Source organism: Somniosus microcephalus, chromosome 20 (genome assembly GCF_052327205.1).
Source record: "Somniosus microcephalus isolate GS21.2 chromosome 20, FLI_Smic_1.0, whole genome shotgun sequence".
Lineage (NCBI taxonomy): Eukaryota > Metazoa > Chordata > Chondrichthyes > Squaliformes > Somniosidae > Somniosus > Somniosus microcephalus.
The window spans coordinates 67228935-67247758 of NC_141006.1; the positions used below are offsets into that span (position 1 = coordinate 67228935).

General features: G+C 45.0%; 1 protein-coding gene across 7 annotated transcripts in view; it reads left to right on the forward strand.

The window, feature by feature from the left end:
- Positions 1–18824, forward strand: part of ptprub (protein tyrosine phosphatase receptor type Ub) — a 1172978-nt gene that overhangs the window by 881945 nt on the left and 272209 nt on the right. For all 7 annotated transcript variants that reach the window (XM_085962902.1, XM_085962905.1, XM_085962901.1 and 4 more), the window contains one exon: positions 9716–10024. In XM_085962902.1, coding sequence (XP_085819028.1) covers positions 9716–10024 — 309 coding nt within the window. The remainder of the gene's footprint in view (positions 1–9715; positions 10025–18824) is intronic.

Consider the following 18824-nt stretch of genomic DNA (forward strand, 5'->3'; position numbering starts at 1 on the left):
GAAAACTGCCCAGGTATGTCCAGGGCTGTTAAGTGGCAGGTAACATTCGCGCCACAAAAGTGCCAGGCAATGACTATCTCCAACAAGCGAGAGTCTAACCACCGCCCCTTGACAGTCAATGTCATTAACATCGCCGAATCCCCCACCATCAACATCCTAGGGGTCACCATTGACCAGAAACCTAACTGGACCAACCACATAAATACTGTGATAACAAGAGCAGGTCAGAGGCTAGGTAATCTGCGGCGAGTGTCTTGCCTCCTGATTCCCCAAAGCCTTTCCACCATCTACAAGGCACAAGTCAGGAGTGTGATGGAATACTCTCCACTTGCCTGGATGAGTGTAGTTCCAACAACACTCAAGAAGCTCGACACCATCCAGGACAAAGCAGCCCGCATGATTGGCACCCCATCCACCACCGGCCTACCACAGCTGCAGTGTGTGCCATCTACAAGATGCACCGCAGCAACTCGCCAAGGCTTCTTCAGCAGCACCTCCCAAACACATGACCTCTTCCGTCTAGAAGGACAAGGGCAGCAGGCGCATGGGAACACCACCACCTCCAAGTTCCCCTCCAAGTCACACACCATCCCGACTTAGAAGTATATCGCCGATCCTTCATCGTCGCTGGGCCAAAATCTTGGAACTCCCTCCCTAACAGCACTGTGGGAGTACCTTCACCACCGGACTGCAGCAGTTCAAGAAGGTGGCTCACCACCACCTTCTCAAGGGCAATTAGGGATGGGCAATAAATGGTGGCCTTGCCAGCGACGCCCACAACCCATAAACGAATTTTAAAAAGGATAAGGGGGCAGCCATTTAGGACTGAGATGAGGAGAAATTTCTTCACTGAGGGTTGTGAATCTTTGGAATTTTCTACCCCAAAGGGCTGTGGATGCTCAGTCTTTGAGTATATTCAAGGCTGAGATTGATAGATTTTTGGTCTCTAAGGGAATCAAGGGATATGGGAATCAGGCGGGAAAGGGGCGTTGTGTTCAAAGATCAGCTATGATCTTATTGAATGGTGGAGCAGGCTCGAAGGGCCATATGGCTTACTCCTGCGCCTATTTCTTATGTTCTTATGTAAGTATTTGAAGAGGATTTCAGACTGCAGTAGTATTTGAAGGTGAACCCTTCTGAAAAGTGAAAACTATTGAACTAATCCAATATGATTTTCTGACACATTTGCAACATCAGTAAAGAGTTTGTGAAAACGCAATTAAGAAATCTCATTAAGAAATCTCGCTTAATAAAAACAGAAAATGCTGGAGACACTCAGCAGGTCAGGCAGCATCTGTGAAGAGAGAAACAGAGTTAACGTTTCAGGTCGATGACCTTTTGTCAGAACTGGAAAAAAGCAGGAAATGGAACAGATTTTAAAACAAGTTTAGGGGCTGGGAAATGGGGATGGGGATGAAAGAACAAAAGGGAAGATCTGTGATAGGATAAAAGGCAGGGGCCTAGAAATTCAGTGGGCCTTGCGCCCACTTAGCGCCTAAAGAGGTCTTTTGCGCCGGCGGGGTGGTAGCGCGGAAATTGAGTGCAGCAGTATTGGCGGCGGTAGCCGTTAGCGCTGCGCTGGGACTGATGACGTCATCGGTGTGCGCGGTGGCCCGTAACGCCCCGAAACCGCGCCGATCCCCATATTTATTTGCGCCCGCCTCCTCCGAAGCGGGCGCAAACAGCGAACAGAAAACGGGGCCGTCCTGCTGCCATAGTGGGGCGCTTTAAAGCTGAAGGTGCGGCCGGCCGCTTTTTCGGCGGCCGCCTGCCCACACCTCCTTCCCCGGCCTCCTCCACCCCCCCCCCCCCCCCCCCCCCCCGCGGCATTGCCGGCTGGTTTCCGTGGAGCCCGGCACTTCTCCGTTGTGCCGGGCTCTTTTGCCGGCACTCGCGATCGGGGCTCCGGCCGTTGCAGGCACCTCCCCCTTAAGAGAAGGAGGAGGCCTGCAGTACCGCAGCCTGCCGCACCGCATCGGGTGGCGCTGCGGCAACTAGCGCGCCGATATTCAGTTGCAGCGCCCCAAACGGAGGCGGGCACACCCTGGTATAGCGCCCGCTTCCGAATTGGGGCGCAGAAGACGAATATACGGCGTGCGCTGATGCCTCCCCGCCCAGCGCTAACTTTTGGGCGCGAGCGAGCTGCCCGCGCCCAAGTGAATTTCTAGGCCAGGAGAATTAAAGAGACATTAAGAGATATTCAAGGCAAAAGGAGATGGTAATGGGACAGGTTAAGAAACAAAGGATGGCTCTAGATGAAGTGTGAATTGCGCTGGCAGAATGGAAGACAGCTGCCATGTGGGAGAGAAGAACAAAAGGCACAAACAAAAAGTGTGGATAAAAAACATATATATATATATGATAGGGGCTGAGGTTATGATTTGAAATTGTTGAACTCTATGTTGAGTCCAGAGGGCTGTAAAGTGCCTAATCGAAAGATGAGACGCTGAGCTTCCGTGGAACAATGTAAGAGGCCGAGGACGGTGAGGTCTGAGTGGGAGTGGTGCGAAGAATTAAAGTGACAAGTGACCTTCTTTAATTCTTCGCATTTGTCTCCAGCATTTTCTGCTTTTATTTCAGATTTCAAGCATCTGCAGTATTTTCTTTTTGTAAGAAATCTCGCATACAGGCCACAAGCAAAGAAACAGATTTCTTGCGGCCCTCTAGCTATTGCTGGAGAAAGTCCGTGATGATGAAGAAAAGATAATGAGAGCCTGTTTGCTGGATTTCAGAGGTTTCTAGCAGTACTGTGTTCTGAAGATGGTATTGTCAGAAGCAATCAGATTTTCATTTGTTAAGCAGTGTCTACAGAGCTATGAATTGCCATGTAGTCATATTTATTCTGAAGCTGGCATTTCGTTTAAGTTCATGTTTACTGCTCAAATTGTTCCTTTTTAGATGAAAGTGCCACTTTGTGGCTAATATACTGTTAAATAATGGACAGCTTGGCTCAGCTGTTAGCACTTAGCTCTGAGTCAGAAGGTTATCGATTTAAGTCCTATTACAGACTTCACCACACAATCTAATGCTTCAATGCAGTGCTGAGAAAGTGCTACATTGCTGGAGTTGTTGTTTTTTGCATACAATGTTAAACCTGTCCTGTCCCATATTCAGAGCCACCTCCTTGACCATGCTATCTCTCATGGTCTCGATCATTGACAAGGCCATCTCTGATCGCTTCTTTGTATCCCTCACCACCTACATCTCCCTTACCCTCTTCAAAACCTCACTTTCTTCTGCATCCGCCCCTGTCAAAAAAGCTCACCCAAGTGACTTATAGCTGCACTTTCAAATTCCCAACCGCATAACCTATGGCTCTCCATTCACCATGATACTTCTGCAGCTGTCAGTTTACTTATCCACTCTCTTATTATCTAACTTTGATGCCCTTGTCTCCAGCAAACAGTGACTTTCTCCCATCCTGGTTGTTCCCCTATGCATGGCCCTCCTTTAAATCCAAGGAGTGCTGATTTGAGGGTATCTGGTGCACAACTGGTTTAGCCATCCATCACTCGATCTGGCTGGAGCACATCCAACATTATCGGGCCTCATTCTCCTCTGGCAAAAGTGCCCACTACTCCAGGATCATCCTGGTGGGCAAAGATAACTCTTTTCACCACTACCAACCATCTCCTTAAACCACTCTCCCCTGCCCCCTCCAGCCTCACCTCCAAAAAGTGCGAGACCTCAGCTGCCTCTGCTGCTTCTCCTTACCCCGAAGCCAAATCTCACCCCAGGGTCCCCCTGTCCTAGCCCAAAATCCACATCTCTCTCTAGTTTCTCTCCCCTCATGCCCTCTCATAGAAACATAGATGATAGGAGCAGGAGTAGGCCATTCTGCCCCTCGAGCCTGCTCCGCCATTCAATGAGATCATGGCTGATCATCCAAATTCAGTACCCTGTCCCTGCTTTCTCCCCATATCCCTTGATCCCTTTAGCCTTAAGAAATATATCCAACTCCTTCTTGAATATATTTAATGAATTGGCCTCTACTGCCTTCTGTGGTAGAGAATTCCACAGGTTCATCACTCTCTGGGAGAAGAAATTTCTCCTCATTTCTGTCCTAAATGGCTTACCCCTTATCCTTAGACTGTGACCCCTGGTTCTGGACTCCCCGACCATCGGGAACATCCTTCCTGCATCTTGTCTGTCCAGTCCTGTCAGAATTTTATAAGTTTTAATGAGATCCCCTCTCATTCTTCTAAACTCCAGCGAGTATAAGCCCAATCGACCCAATCTCTCCTCATACGTCATTCCTGCCATCCCAGGTATCAGCCTGGTGAATCTTCGCTGCACTCCCTCCATGGCAAGAACATCCTTCCTCAGATAAGGCGACCAAAACTGCACACAATACTCAAGATGTGGTCTCACCAAGGCCCTGTACAACTGCAGCAAGACATCCTTGTTCCTGTTCTCAAACCCTCTCGCTACGAAGGCCAACATAACATTTGCCACCTTAACTGCCTGCTGCACCTGCATGCTTACCTTCAGCGATTGGTGCACAAGGATACCCAGGTCTCGTTGCACTTCCCCTTCTCCCAATCTATTGCCATTCAGATAATAATCTGTCTTCCTGTTTTTGCCACCAAAGTGGATAACCTCACATTTATCCATGTTATATTGCATCTGCCCAATCACCCAACCTGTCCAAATCATACTGGAGTTTCTCGGCATCCTCCTCACAGCACACACGCCCACCCAGCTTTGTGTCGTCTGCAAACTTGGAGATATTACATCTAGTTTCCTCGTCTAGACCATTAATATATACTGTGAATAGCTGAGGTCCAAGGACCGATCCCTGCGGTACCCCACTAGTCACTGCCTGCCACTCGGAAAAAGACCCGTTTATTCCAACTCTTTGCTTTCTGTCTGCCAACCAGTTCTCTATCCAAGTCAGTACCTTGCCCCCAATCCCATGTGCCTTAACTTTACATGCTAATCTCTTATCGAAAGCCTTCTGAAAGTCCAAATACACCACATCCACTGGTTCTCCCTTATCTATTTTACTAGTTACATCCTCAAAAAATTCCAGTAGATTAGTCAAGCACGATTTACCTTTTGTAAATCCATGTTGACTTTGTCCGATCCTGTCACTGTTTTCCAAGTGTTCTGTTATTACATCTTTTATAATGGACTCTAGCATTTTCCCCACTACCGATGTCAGGCTTACCGGCCTATAATTCCCCGCTTTCTCTCTACCACCTTTTTTGAATAGTGGGGTAACATTAGCTACCCTCCAATCCATGGGTACTATTCCAGATTCCATGGAATGTTGGAAGATGACCAGCAATGCATCTACTATTTCTAGGGCCACTTCCTTAAGTACCCTAGGGTGTAGATTATCAGGCCCTGGGGATTTCTCGGCCTTCAATCCCGTCAATTTCCCTACAAATACTGATTTCTTTCAGTTCCTCCCTTTCATCAGACCTTATGTTCCCCGACATCTCTGGGAGGTTATTTGTGTCCTCCTTTGTGAAGACAGAACCAAAATATGTATTGAATTGGTCAGCCATTTCTTTGTTCCCCATTATAAATTCCCCTGATTCTGACTGCAAGGGACCTACGCTTGACTTCACCAATCTTTTTCTCTTCACATATCTATTAAAGCTTTTACAGTCAGTTTTTATGTTCCCTGCAAGCTTACACTCATACTCTATTTTCCCCTTCTTAATTAATCCCTTTGTCCTCCTTTGTTGAATCATAAACTGCTCCCAATCCTCAGGTTTACTGCTTTTTCTGGCCAATTTATATGTCCTCTTAGCATCGAGAGGGAGGAGGTACTAACGGTTTTAGCAGGCTTAAAAGTGGATGAATCCCCAGGCCCGGACGAGATGTATCCCAGGCTACTATGTGAGGCAAAGGAGGAGATTGCAGGGGCTCTGACACAAATTTTCAGAACCTCTCTGGCCACAGGGGATGTGCCAGAGGACTGGAGAACAGCTAACGTAGTACCATTATTCAAGAAGGGTAGTAGGGATAAACCAGGGAATTACAGGCCAGTGAGCCTAACATCAGTGGTAGGGAAATTATCGGAAAAAATTCGGAGGGACAGAATTAGTCTCCACTTGGAGAGGCAAGGATTAATTAGGGATAGCCAGCATGGCTTTGTCAAGGGAAGATCATGTCTGACCAATTTGATTGAATTTTTCGAGGGGGTGACTAGGTGTGTGGATGAGGGTAGTGCAGTGGATGTGGTTTACATGGATTTCAGTAAGGCTTTTGATAAAGTCCCGCATAGGAGACTGGTCAGGAAGGTAAGAGCCCATGGGATCCAGGGTGCCTTGGCACATTGGATCCAAAACTGGCTTAGTGGCAGAAGGCAGAGGGTGATGGTGGAAGGTTGTTTTTGTGACTGGAAGCCTGTATCCAGTGGGGTACCGCAGGGATCAGTGCTGGGTCCCTTGCTGTTTGTGGTCTACATTAATGATTTGGATGTGAATGTAAAAGGTATGATCAGTAAGTTCGCAGATGACACGAAAATTGGTGGGGTGGTAAATAGCGAGGAGGGAAGCCTCAGGCTACAGGACGATATAGATGGGTTGGTCAGATGGGCGGAACAGTGGCAAATGGAATTTAACCCTGAAAAGTGTGAGGTGATGCATTTTGGACGGACTAACAAGGCAAGGGAATACACAATGAATGGTAAGACCCTAGGAAAGACAGAGGATCAGAGGGACCTTGGTGTGCATGTACATAGATCCCTGAAGGCAGCAGAACAAGTGGATAAGGTGGTGAAAAAGGCATATGGGATACTTGCCTTCATTAGCCAAGGCATAGAATATAAGAGCAGGGAGGTTATGATGGAGCTGTACAAAACGCTGGTAAGGCCACAGCTGGAGTACTGTGTGCAGTTCTGGTCGCCACACTATAGGAAGGATGTGATTGCTTTGGAGAGGGTGCAGAGGAGATTTACCAGGATGTTACCTGGGCTGGAGCGCTTCAGCTATGAAGAAAGACTGGACAGGCTGGGGTTGTTTTCCTTGGAGCAGAGAAGGCTGAGGGGGGACCTGATTGAAGTATACAAAATTATGAGGGGCATAGATAGGGTAGATAGAAAGGAACTTTTCCCCTTAGTAGAGGGGTCAATAACAAGGGGGCATAGATTCAAGGTAAGGGGCAGGAGATTTAGAGGGGATTTGAGGAAAAACTTTTTCACCCAGAGGGTGGTTGGAATCTGGAACTCACTGCCTGAAAGGGTGGTAGAGGCAGGAACCCTCACAACATTCAAGAAGCATTTGGATGAGCACTTGAAATGCCATAGCATACAAGGCTACGGACCAAATGCTGGAAAATGGGATTAGATTAGACAGGGCTTGATGGCCAGCGAGGACACGATGGGCCGAAGGGCCTCTTTCTGTGCTGTATGACTCTATGACTCTCCTTGGATCTTATGCTATCCCTAATTTCCCTTGTTAGCCACGGTTGAGTCACCTTTTTTGTTTTATTTTTATGCCAAACTGGGATGAACAAATTCTGTAGTTCATCCATGCGGTCTTTGAATGTTTGACATTGCCTATCCACCGTCAACCCTTTGAGTGACATTCCCCAAACAATCCTACCCAACTTGCGCCTCATACCATCATACCTCTGAGCTCATCTTATCCATGAGACCTAGCTCCTATTTCCTTGATTTCATTTCTCCAAACATGCTGACCACCCACTTTCTCTTCCTGGCCCCAATGCTAGCTGATATAAAGTGTTCCCTCTCCTCAGGTACTGTCCCCCACCATTTAAAAACTGGTATCATCAGCCTTCCTAAAAAAGCCCCCCTCTGTCCTTGCAAACCCTTGCCCCATCTCCTCCCCAAAGAAATTGAACGTTACTGCCTCACAAATCCATGCAGGTTTCCATCCCTGTTATAGCACCAAAATGGCCCTAAACACAGTCACAAATGTCACTCCACCATTTCACAGTGTCTACTCTTGCACCTGTCATTACTTTTCACAGCAGTGCATTTGGTAGGACAGGAAACCGGGACTGCTATTCACTGTTGCATAGTGCTCCATCCAGTGGATTAACTGAGAACTGGACACGTGTAACCAATGAAGGCAAATCCTAAATGGTCGTCAGTTCTGGGATAAACTTTGTGGGATAGAATTTGTGCCTGTTTTACAAGTGTAAAATGGGTGCAATTCGGGACAATTTCAGGAGATGAAGGTCCTGCACCCCAAGGATGCCTGAAAGACATCCAACCTGAAATTAGGTTGAACAATTTTTCTGGTGTCCCCAGCGGCCCCTAAAACAGGTGTCAGTCCTCTTGCATATGTAAATGAGGGGCTCCTGACGGCTGCTGCGAGCCACAATCGGCCTATCTCCCACTGTCCTCCCCGCACCCTCAAAACTCACCTGAGGCCACTCATGACAAGGCAAGCGTCCCAAAATTCATTCATGCAGAAGGATGAGCTGCCTATGGAGGCGAGACAGGCACCAACACTCGCCCAGATGATTTAGATGAGACCTGAGGCCCAATTTCAGACCGGCCTTGGTCTCCCAGTTTGGACGCGCATTGCGCATTACCACCTTCGTGCCCATAACCAGACACTGATGAATTTCTACCTCTCTATCTCTCAATCTTCTTCCAGTAAAGCTACCTGACTTCAAGAGATTGGCAGACTCAGTGTTAATTATGTTGAATGCATCTAGCATTGCTCCAGCTTAGGCTGAAGGTCAGTGTCAATAATCTTCCCCTTATTGAAGCAAACACTTGGACTGAAGGCTCATTGTTTATCTGCAATTCTGGTAACATCAGAGAAGTTGTTCTGCAGTCAGTCTCTCTCCCATTGTAACGTACATTCTTCACACACCCTCTCTTCACCTCGGAGCACCAGGGCAAACAGGCCACAAACTCCCATTTGTAACGTTGTTGTCAATTTGTATGGGGAGAGGGCTGGCAGTTGTATTTTCTATAAAAAGTGGGAGGCCAAATCTAGCAGCATCTTACACAAAGTTCATCACTGGCCTGAGAGAATCTCTTATGTTCATTAATAAATAGACATTCTTATTATGAACACAGCTAGCTTTTGCTAGACACTTTTATTGAGCACATGTGGACTAGGTACAGTATCTGTAGAGGCTTCCATCTTGACTGCTGCCTTGTGGGTAGCCTAGTGCCTCATGGGTAATGTAGTCTTAATATATATACAGCTGGGTAGTGTAGTCTTATACATACAGCTATATACAGCTCTACGGCTCCACCTAGTGTCCACTATAGAATGACATGTTATTGATCATTACAAATCATTATGATGTGGTGTTGCTATGTCACAGACAGTCTCAATAGACTTTCTAAACCTGTAGCTCTTCCCATCCCTCCACCCCCCCCGAGATCCTCTCCCGCCCATTGTGAGGGGGTTAATATCAAGGACATTGACTGCGAAGTGCTGAGGGTGATAAAGGTGGTACATAAATGCAAGTTCTTTCTTGGTACAACTTCTCACATCAGTTGAGTGTTTAGACTGTAATTAAGGGAACCTTATGGAGTCATAAAGCACCTCTATACTCTGAATCTTCTCTAAAATCACATATATGTAGCATCTTATATTTTGTAGCTGATCATCATCGCAAAGCAGCACGATCCCAGTAGGTTTTACCTCCTAGTTCATTAAAGTTGATGTGAATAAAATAAAATTCCTGACGACAAATTGTTTATGGATATTAATCGATTTGTTGGTATTGACCTTGAGTTGATATTCATTACCATTATTTTTAATCACAGAACCCATGTGGGCACCCAAGGGCCTCACCTTCTCCGAGATCAAGCCAAGACAGATCATGCTACAGTGGGAGCCTCTTGGATACAACATCACTCGCTGCCACACATACTCTGTTGCTGTCTGCTACCGCTACACCTTCGGAGCCAGCCACAATCAGACGTTCAGAGATTGCCAGCGAGCTGAACCAAAGGTCTCTTGGCTTACCATTAAGAATCTCCTGCCTTACAAAAACATCTATGTCAAGCTGATTCTAATCAACCCTGAAGGAAGAAAAGAGAGCAAAGAACTTATCTTTCAGACAGATGAGGACGGTAAGAGCATTCTTTCTTTTTTTTCCCCCTTGCCATTTAAACTTAGCTGTTGCTTTCTCCTTCAGCCAGTTGAGCAACAACCTGAACCAAATTGATGGAAAAATGGGCTAGAAATGGTTCTAAAAGGTGAATGGGCTTTCAGAGTGAATTGGTTTCATGAAGGCTCCATTCTTCACTCCCCACTGCTTCCCCTGCTGGTCCACTGAGATCATGACTTGAACAACTAGAACATGGATAGGTGTCCCACAAATTTGCACACATTAGTCTGGCTACCACAAGCTGGCTCACAGCCACAGAGGCAGCCCACAGTGGCGGAAGGGAAACTGCAGAGTTTTGTAAATAAGAGGCATCATTCAGCATAAAAATTCCAGCAAAGCTATGGCTGATAAATTCATTCTTTGTCTTACACAGATCAGTTGGTTCCTCACAGGTCAGGGGTGTGAATTGTGAACCCCTTGAAATGAAACAGTTAATACCAGTTGAAACAGCAGATAGAGGAATGCCGTCCATTTTTATTGTCAGTGTTAATTTCTCAGCTGTAGAAACTTCTGGACTTCAACAATTCATAAACTGGACAAACGATCAATTTATCTTATAAATTTTCAGATAAATTCCCTCAATTTGTTTTGAAACAGAATTCAAATTGATATTCTAGAAAGTTGCCACCAGAAAGTGAGATTCCATGGTTAATCTCATTATTTTAGGAAGCATTGACCTTCAGAAAAAAATCCCATCATAAATCTTCCCTTTAAGTTCTTGTTACAGAACATTCAATGATATAGTATCTCATTAAGCAACAAAGCACTTCACAAGCCAGTATTTTGCCAGTGGCCATAGCACTATTCAAAATTACAGAACTTTTGTTTGCTTTTTGTTATTATGCTGAATACTTGAAATGCAAAAACTTTATTCTTTCACTGTTTTCTGATTTAGACTTTGGGTCATGTGATTTAGTTAGGTCACGATCCAGTTGTTTAGGCCTAGTGATTTAACAGTAATGTTATTTGTTGCGTGATTGAGGCCCAGAGTTTCCCTGACCCTTCAGTCCAGCAGTTCTTGAGTTGGCCTATTGGTGGTGATTCCTTTACATCACTCCCTGTGGTAGACGCAAAGGGATATTACAAGCATTTTTATCCTTTTTTAATAATAAACTGTCTCAATAAAGGTATATTTGATGCAAATGCTGCCTCATTTGGGTTTTATTATGTAAAATGATGGGCTCTTTCACTAGCTGAGTGGGTAAATAATACCACACCATGTGGTCCTGAACCATACATTCAAGGAAGGTCCCAGGTGTGATCCCTAGTTGGTGTTAAGTTAGCTGATTTCAGCCAGGGCAGTGGTAGGGGGCATTATATTTTGGCCTCTGTGTCCCTTAGACTAGGGAGAAGAAATAACAAAACAGACAGGTTTCCTTTTCCTGGTCGCTAACCAATGACTTTTGCTCGAATGTACTTGGGTGTGAAGTGAAGATAGGATCAGGCTCGTGATGGTCCACTATTGGCAAAGGCAGCTGGCGATCGAAGTTATAAAAGAAATTCTATGAAGTTGCCTGTCGTACTAGGTCTGGGACAGCAGCAGGTGTCTGTCTGTCACCGCTACTTGGACAATACTGTAACCTGAATTGAGAACCTCTGATAGTGTCGATCAATTTCACAAGGCAAATTACTTGATTCTGTTGCACTGTCAGGTTACAATGTTTGAATAGGAAAGAAGCATGACAAGTCTAATTAGCAAGAGGCCATTAACTACAGCCCATCGCATTCAAGGCACAGTAGGGATGTTGACAGTGCCCTTGTCTGACAAACACACATCCTGCTGTCGAAGGTTTCCTTGCTCTTTGTTAGCCACAATAGAGCATCTGAATGGAGGGCAGAATGACAGATCTGTACACAAATATCAACCATTAGACCTCGCTCTTGACATTTGCTTTACTGTGAGGTATGTTTGGTTGTGTTTCCATTGTTCTGCAGACGATGTCAGATCTAGGAAGCAAATTTGTCATTTAGTATTTTGCATAAGTGTTAATGGCTTGTCACTTTTATATAGTAGCTTATCACATTGGTGAATCTTAGAAAGTTTTACAGAGTGCATCACTGCAGTGAGCATCCCATAAACAGTAATGAGATTAATGACCAGTTAATCTGTTTGGGGTGATATTGAAAACTCCCTGCTCTTGTTTAAATAGTGCCATGGGATCTTTAACATCCACCTAAACCATTTGAACAGACAGATGGGGACTCAGTTTAACTGCTCATTCATGCACCTGTGTTTAAAAAGGGAGAAAGGGATAAACCGAGTAATTATAGACCAGTCGGTCTAACCTCAATGGTGGGCAAATTGTTGTAAATAATTCTGAGGGACGGTATTAATTGTCATTTAGAAAGGCACATATTAATCAAAGACAGTCAGCATGGATTTGTTAAGAGAAGGTCGTGTCTGACTAACTTGATTGAATTTTTTGAGGAGGTAACAAGGAGGGTTGATGAGGGTAGTGCATTTGATGTAGTCTACATGGATTTTACCAAGGCTTTTGACAAGGTCCCACATGGCAGACTGGTCAGAAAAGTAAAAGCCCATGGGATCCAAGGGAAAGTGGCAAATTGGATCCAAAATTGGCTCAGTGGCAGGAACCAAAGGTGTGGAGATGCCGGTGTTGGACTGGGGTGGACAAATGTGAGAAGTCACACAACACCAGGTTATAGTCCAACAGCTTTATTTGAAATCACAAGCTTTCGGAGCGCTGCTCCTTCGTCAGGTGAAGTGAAGAGATGCATCTCTTCACTTCACCTGACAAGGAAGCAAAGGGTAATGGTCGATGGATGTTTTTGTGATTGGAAAACTGTTTCCAGTGGGGGGGTCCCTTGCTTTTTGTGGTATATATCAATGATTTAGACTTCAATGTAGGGGCATGATTAAGAAATGTGCAGATGATACAAAAATTGACTGTGAGGTTGATAGTGAGGAAGAAAGCTGTAGACTGCAGGAAGATATCAATGGACTGGTCAGATGGACAGAAAAGTGGCAAATGGAATTCAATCCAGAGAAGTGTGAGGTAATGCATTTGGGGAGGATCTAACAAGGCAAGGGAATACACAATAAATGGTAGGATACTGATAAGTGTAGGGGAACAGAGGGACCTTGGAGTGCATGTCCACAGATCCCTGAAGGTAGCAGGACAGGTAGATAAGGTGGTTAAGAAGGCATACAGGATACTTTCCTTTATTAGCTGAGGCATAGAATATAAGAGCAGGGAGGTTATGCTTGAACTGTATAAAACAGTAGCTAGCCTACAGCTAGAGTACTGTGCACAGGTCACCACATTACAGGAAAGATGTGATTGCACTAGAGAGGGTACAGAGGAGATTTACAAGGATGTTGCCAGGACTGGAGAATTTTAGCTATGAGGAAAGATTGGGTAGGCTGGGCTTGTTTTCTTTGGAACAGAAGAGGCTGAGGGGAGACTTGGTTGAGGTGTATAAAATTATGAGGGGCCGAAATAGCGTGGCTAGGAAGGACCTATTTTCACTAGCAGAGAGATCAATAACCCGTGGGCATAGATTTAAAGTAATTGGTAGAAGGATTAGAGGGAAGTTGAGGAGAACTTTTTTTACCCAGAGGGTGGTGGGGGTCTGGAACTTCCTGCGTGACAGGGTGGTAGAGGCAGAAACACTCATCACTTTTAATAAGTACTTGGATATGCACTTGAAGTGCCGTAATCTACAAGGCTACGGACCAAGAGCTGGAAAGTGGGATTAGGCTGGATAGCTCTTTACAGCCGGCATGGACACAATGGGTCGAATGGCCTCCTTCTTTCTGTGCCGTAAATTTCTATGATTCTGTGCCAACACTGCATTCCCTCAATACTACACTAATGTGTCAGTCTAGTTTATGTGCTCAAGTCCGGGGCTTCAATCTGCAACCGTCTGACTAGGAGGCGATTGCGTTAACTGAGCCAAACTGACACTACAAGATGTGCAGGAGAAGCTCAAGGTGAGCATGCTGAAAACTCCAGATTAATTGGGGATTAAATGCTCACTACTGCCGGAGGTAATAATCCGAAGTGAATTTTAATTTAATGCTGTGTGTAATCTAGATTGTTCTGGTTTACAGAAAGAAGGAAAGAAAGCAATTGCATTTGTATAGCACCTGTCATGTTCTCAGATAGCCCAAAGCCCTTCACAGGCAAACAGCTGCTTTTGAAGTATAGTAACAATTGTCTAGGCAAACAAGATAACCACTTCTGCAACTGTCATCTATACACAAACATTACAGTAGACCCACAGCACGCCACACTTACCCTGGCGAGGTTTCCTGATGTCGGGAAGCCCGCAGTAGAAGTGTCAAAATTGAAAAAAGCCTCTTAACTGCCTGTTAACTACCCGTTAACAAGCAGTTAAGTGGCTGTAATCCTCTTCCCGCCGCTAGGAGTCGGGTCCCTGCGCAAATTGGGGACCCGGCTCCCGGGAAGATTGATTGGAGATGGGTTGGCAGCGGGTTCGGGACCCGCTGCCAATCTTTTTGAATTTGCCAGCAGTCCCGCCTCCAAACCCGACCCCTGCGCGCCGGCAAAATAGCCCCCGTAGGTCTGGAAACATATCTAGGATAGGTATCATAACTTTAAGTCATAAAGCAAGGTTATGAAGTTGAGCTTGATTTCTCTGGAAAAGAAAAGAATTTGAAGTGATTTAAAGAAAAAATTAATAAAGGGAATTGATGCAGGTAAGTTGTTCAATATGGAAAAAGGTTCAAATACGAGAGAATACCAGTTTAAAAATTAGGAAGTTAGGAGTACGAAAGGAAGTCGGGCAGACCTTTTTGTCCCAAGGATAATTAATACTTTTGTTGAATGCATAATCAGAAAAGACGATTGAAGTGGAGATTATAAAGGGATTGAGATGTGTTTCTTGAGAGATATGGTGAGAAGAAGGGGGCGGGGTGCTGGTCTAACAGCAAGATGTTAGGCCTAAAGGCCTTTTCCAACTCCTAAAAATTCTTATGTTGTTAACGTGATGTGAGTGCATCAATGTCATTATTCTGCATTCAGGCTCTTAATTTGGGCCTTTTTTTGTGAACTGAAGTGGAATGGACCTACATGAAGCAACTTTACCATACTTCATGGGGCCTTTAAGCAAGTTAATTAGTACAGATGGGAAAACTAGCATGGAAGCAAGCCAACAACTCTGACATGAACCATGTTTGGAAGTTGAGAGCATATGCCATTTTACAAATTGATTTTATTGTCATGCCAAATTTCATGTAAAATTGAATAAATTGATTTTCTGAATATTTAATGAACCCTCTCAGGCATACTGCAACATTGGCATGTACAGCAACTGAATTGACAAAAGTCAGCATTTTTTTTACTTAAATAAAATAATGAAGTGCTTGAATATTTAATCAGAGTCAGCCACACTGGGTAGGGAAATTGGTAGAGACAAGCTTAGTTCCACAGTACATTACAATATTGTCTATTCATGATGCGCATGTGCGGAAACCCGCAACTTATGATCTCCTTGACAGATCGTACGCACCTGCTGTAAATTCACTTTCTACTGCCCAGCGAATACCCACAAAACCCTTACGCCGGTAAAAGCAGGCGTAAGGCCTTCTTTTCCAGTGTAAGGGTTAAAATAAATGTTAAAATAAATGATTTAAACATTCACTTACATTTAAAATTAGTTTAGGTTATTTTTGTCCTGTATAAAAATGTTCAAATTTATTTTTCAAAAAATTTAATTTTTATTTTAAATGTTCTATTAAATGGTATTTTAATTAATTTTTAACCTGTGATCATTTATTTTTATTTCAATGTTGTGAAATTTTATGTGTTAGGTGATTTCTATTATGCTTACGAGGATTTATGAGCCTAGATTTTGTGCTTAAGTCTAGGGAGTGAGACTTGAACCCACAACCTTCTGACTCCGAGGAGAGAGTACCACTGCTGAGACCTACGAAGACTAAACTCAATTTATGTTGCCTGTATTGTACTTGTCTCCAGTCCCATGCCTGGGGCATTGTTGTACCGTACATGTCAGACCAAACCTTTCAGATCCACGATTGTCCATTGATTTCTGACCCTATATTTTAGATTGCATTATAGAGAAGGTCCCACACAAGAGGTTGGTGAACAAAATTAGGGCACATGGAATTGGGGGTAATATACTAGCATGGATTGAGAATTGGTTAACAGACAGAAAACAAAGAGTAGGGATAAACGGGTCTTTTTCAGGATGGCAGGCTGTGACTAGTGGGGTACCGCAAGGATCGGTGCTTGGGCCCCAGCTATTCACAATCTATATCAATGATTTGGATGAGGGGACTAAATGTAACATTTCCAAATTTGCTGATGATACAAAGCTAGGTGGCAGTGTCAGTTGCGAAGAGGATATGAACAGGCTTCAAGGGGATCTCGACAGGCTCAGTGAGTGGGCAAGAACATGGCAGATGGAATATAATGTGGATAAATGTGAAGTTATCCACTTTGGTAGAAAAAAACAGAAAGGCAAAGTATTTCCTAAAATGTGAAATATTGGGGCATGCAGATGCTCACAAGGGACCTGGGTGTCCTTGTTCATGAGTCACTGAAAGTTAATGTGCAGGTGCAGCAAGCCATTAGGAAGGCAAATAGTATGCTGGCCATCATTACAAGAGGATTTGAGTACAGGAGTAAAGAAGTCTTACTCCAATTATATAGGGCCTTGCTGAGACCACACCTGGAATACTGTGTACAATTTTGGTCTCCTTACCTAAGGAAGGATATACTTGCCATAGAGGGAGTGCAACGAAGGTTCACGAGATTGATTCCTGGGATGGTGGGACTGTCGTATGAGAAGAGATTGAGTAAACTAGATCTGTATTCTCTTGAATTCAGAAGAATGAGAGGGGATCTCATTGAAGCATACAAAATGATTACAGGGCTTGATAGGATGGATGCTGGGAGAATGTTTCCCTTGGCTGGGGAGTCTAGAACCACAGAGGGTGGTGAATCTTTGGAATTCTCTACCCCAGAGGGCTGCGGAGGCTAAGTCATTGGGTATATTCAAAACAGAAGTTGATAGATTTCTGACTAGTAAGGGCATCAAGGGATATGGCGATAGGGCCGGTGAATGGAGTCGAGGCAGAAGATCAGCCATGATCTCATTGAATGGCGGAGCAGGCTCGAAGGGCCGAATGGCCTACTCCTCCTATTTCTTATGTTCTTATTCTGTACGTAAACGTAAATAAGCATAATATAAATCATCCTTTGTCATTGGTTGGCCTGGCATACGTGATCCCAGGGACGCTTGCAAACCACATGCGCCCCTGGGATGCGTGGGCCTTTACGCAGGCATGTGCTTGTAGGCCCAGGACCACAAGAGTCCGAAGCTTCGGAGACACAAGGTAAGTACGTCGTTTTCTTGCGGGTTGGAGGTGCACGCGGGCGGCAAGCCTCCAACCACAATTTCCAGGCCAGTATAATTCTTCTGCCTGGTTCAAGTCAGTATTCTCACATCTAGGTCAAGCCCCACACTTGGGATGGGATTTCAACCCAACTTGCCGGCAGAAACTGGGTGAGCAGTTAAAATGCTCCAGGTTACTTACCCGCCAGAAAGCTGCTGGGATCTCTGTGTCCAATTTTAACCTCCTCTTCTGAACAGGCGGCAAAGATACCTGTCTAAAGCTGGTGGGGTCCTTCTTCAATCGGACTCTGATATTTTAACTCGAGCCTGAGCGCAGGAAGCCATCTTTGCAGGCCAGCAGGGCAGGAAGTGGACTGGTGGCATGGTAAGCCTCCTTGAAAAAGTGCAACATCCCTACTGACACCTGGGAATCCCTGGCCCAAGACCGCACAAAGTGCAGGAGAAGCATCCGGGAAGGCGCCGAACACCTCGAGTCTTTTCGCCGGGAGCAAACGGAAGCCAAGCGCAAGGAGCACACGTCAACCCAAGCACCCCACCCATCCGCCCCTTCAACCACCATCTGCCCCACCTGTGACAGAGACTGTAAGTCCCGCATTGGACTTATCAGTCACCTGAGAACTCATTTTTAATGTGGAAGCAAGCCATCCTCGGTTCCGAGGGACTGCCTAAGAAGAAGAAGGAAGAAGAATCAGGCCCAGTGGTTATAATTGCCATGGCGTCATCCTGCCGCGGGTGGGCAGGAAACTAATTGACCCCCGCAGTTCCTCGCTGGAAACTCAATGGGAGCTAAAATCGACCCCCAGGACTTGAGCATATATTCTAGGCTGCAGGACTGAGGAAGTGCTGCATTGTTGGAGGTGCTGTCCTTCGGATAAGGCGTTGAACCAAAATCTCGTCTGCCTGTTGAGATGGAAAGTAAAGATCCAATAGCAATACTTGAAGAAGAGCAAGCAATTGGATGCAGAAATACAATGGAATTTAGACATGTTCATAGATGATACAAAACTAGTGCGTGGGAGTCAAGTCTGATGAAGCAGCCAAAGAAGTACAGAAAGATTAGACAAAAAAGACAAATGGCCAGAGCTAAGGCAGATTAAGTTCAAAACATAAGTCTTAAACACTGGAAGAAAAAAATTGGAACGATATGTGTTCAATAAATGGCGTCGAACTAACTGGGAGGGAGCCTAGAAGAAATTTGAGAGCGATAGTAGATTCAACGCTTAGCAGGTCCAGTCATTGCAGACCAGCAATCAATAAAACAAACAGAAAGCTTTGGATTGTCAAGTCAATGGATTGTATGCCTGAAGCCATCATGCTGGAGCTATATAAGTTTCTGCTCAGGCCACACCTTGAATATTGCATTCACACACCTAATTTTGCTAGAGTAAATCATGAAG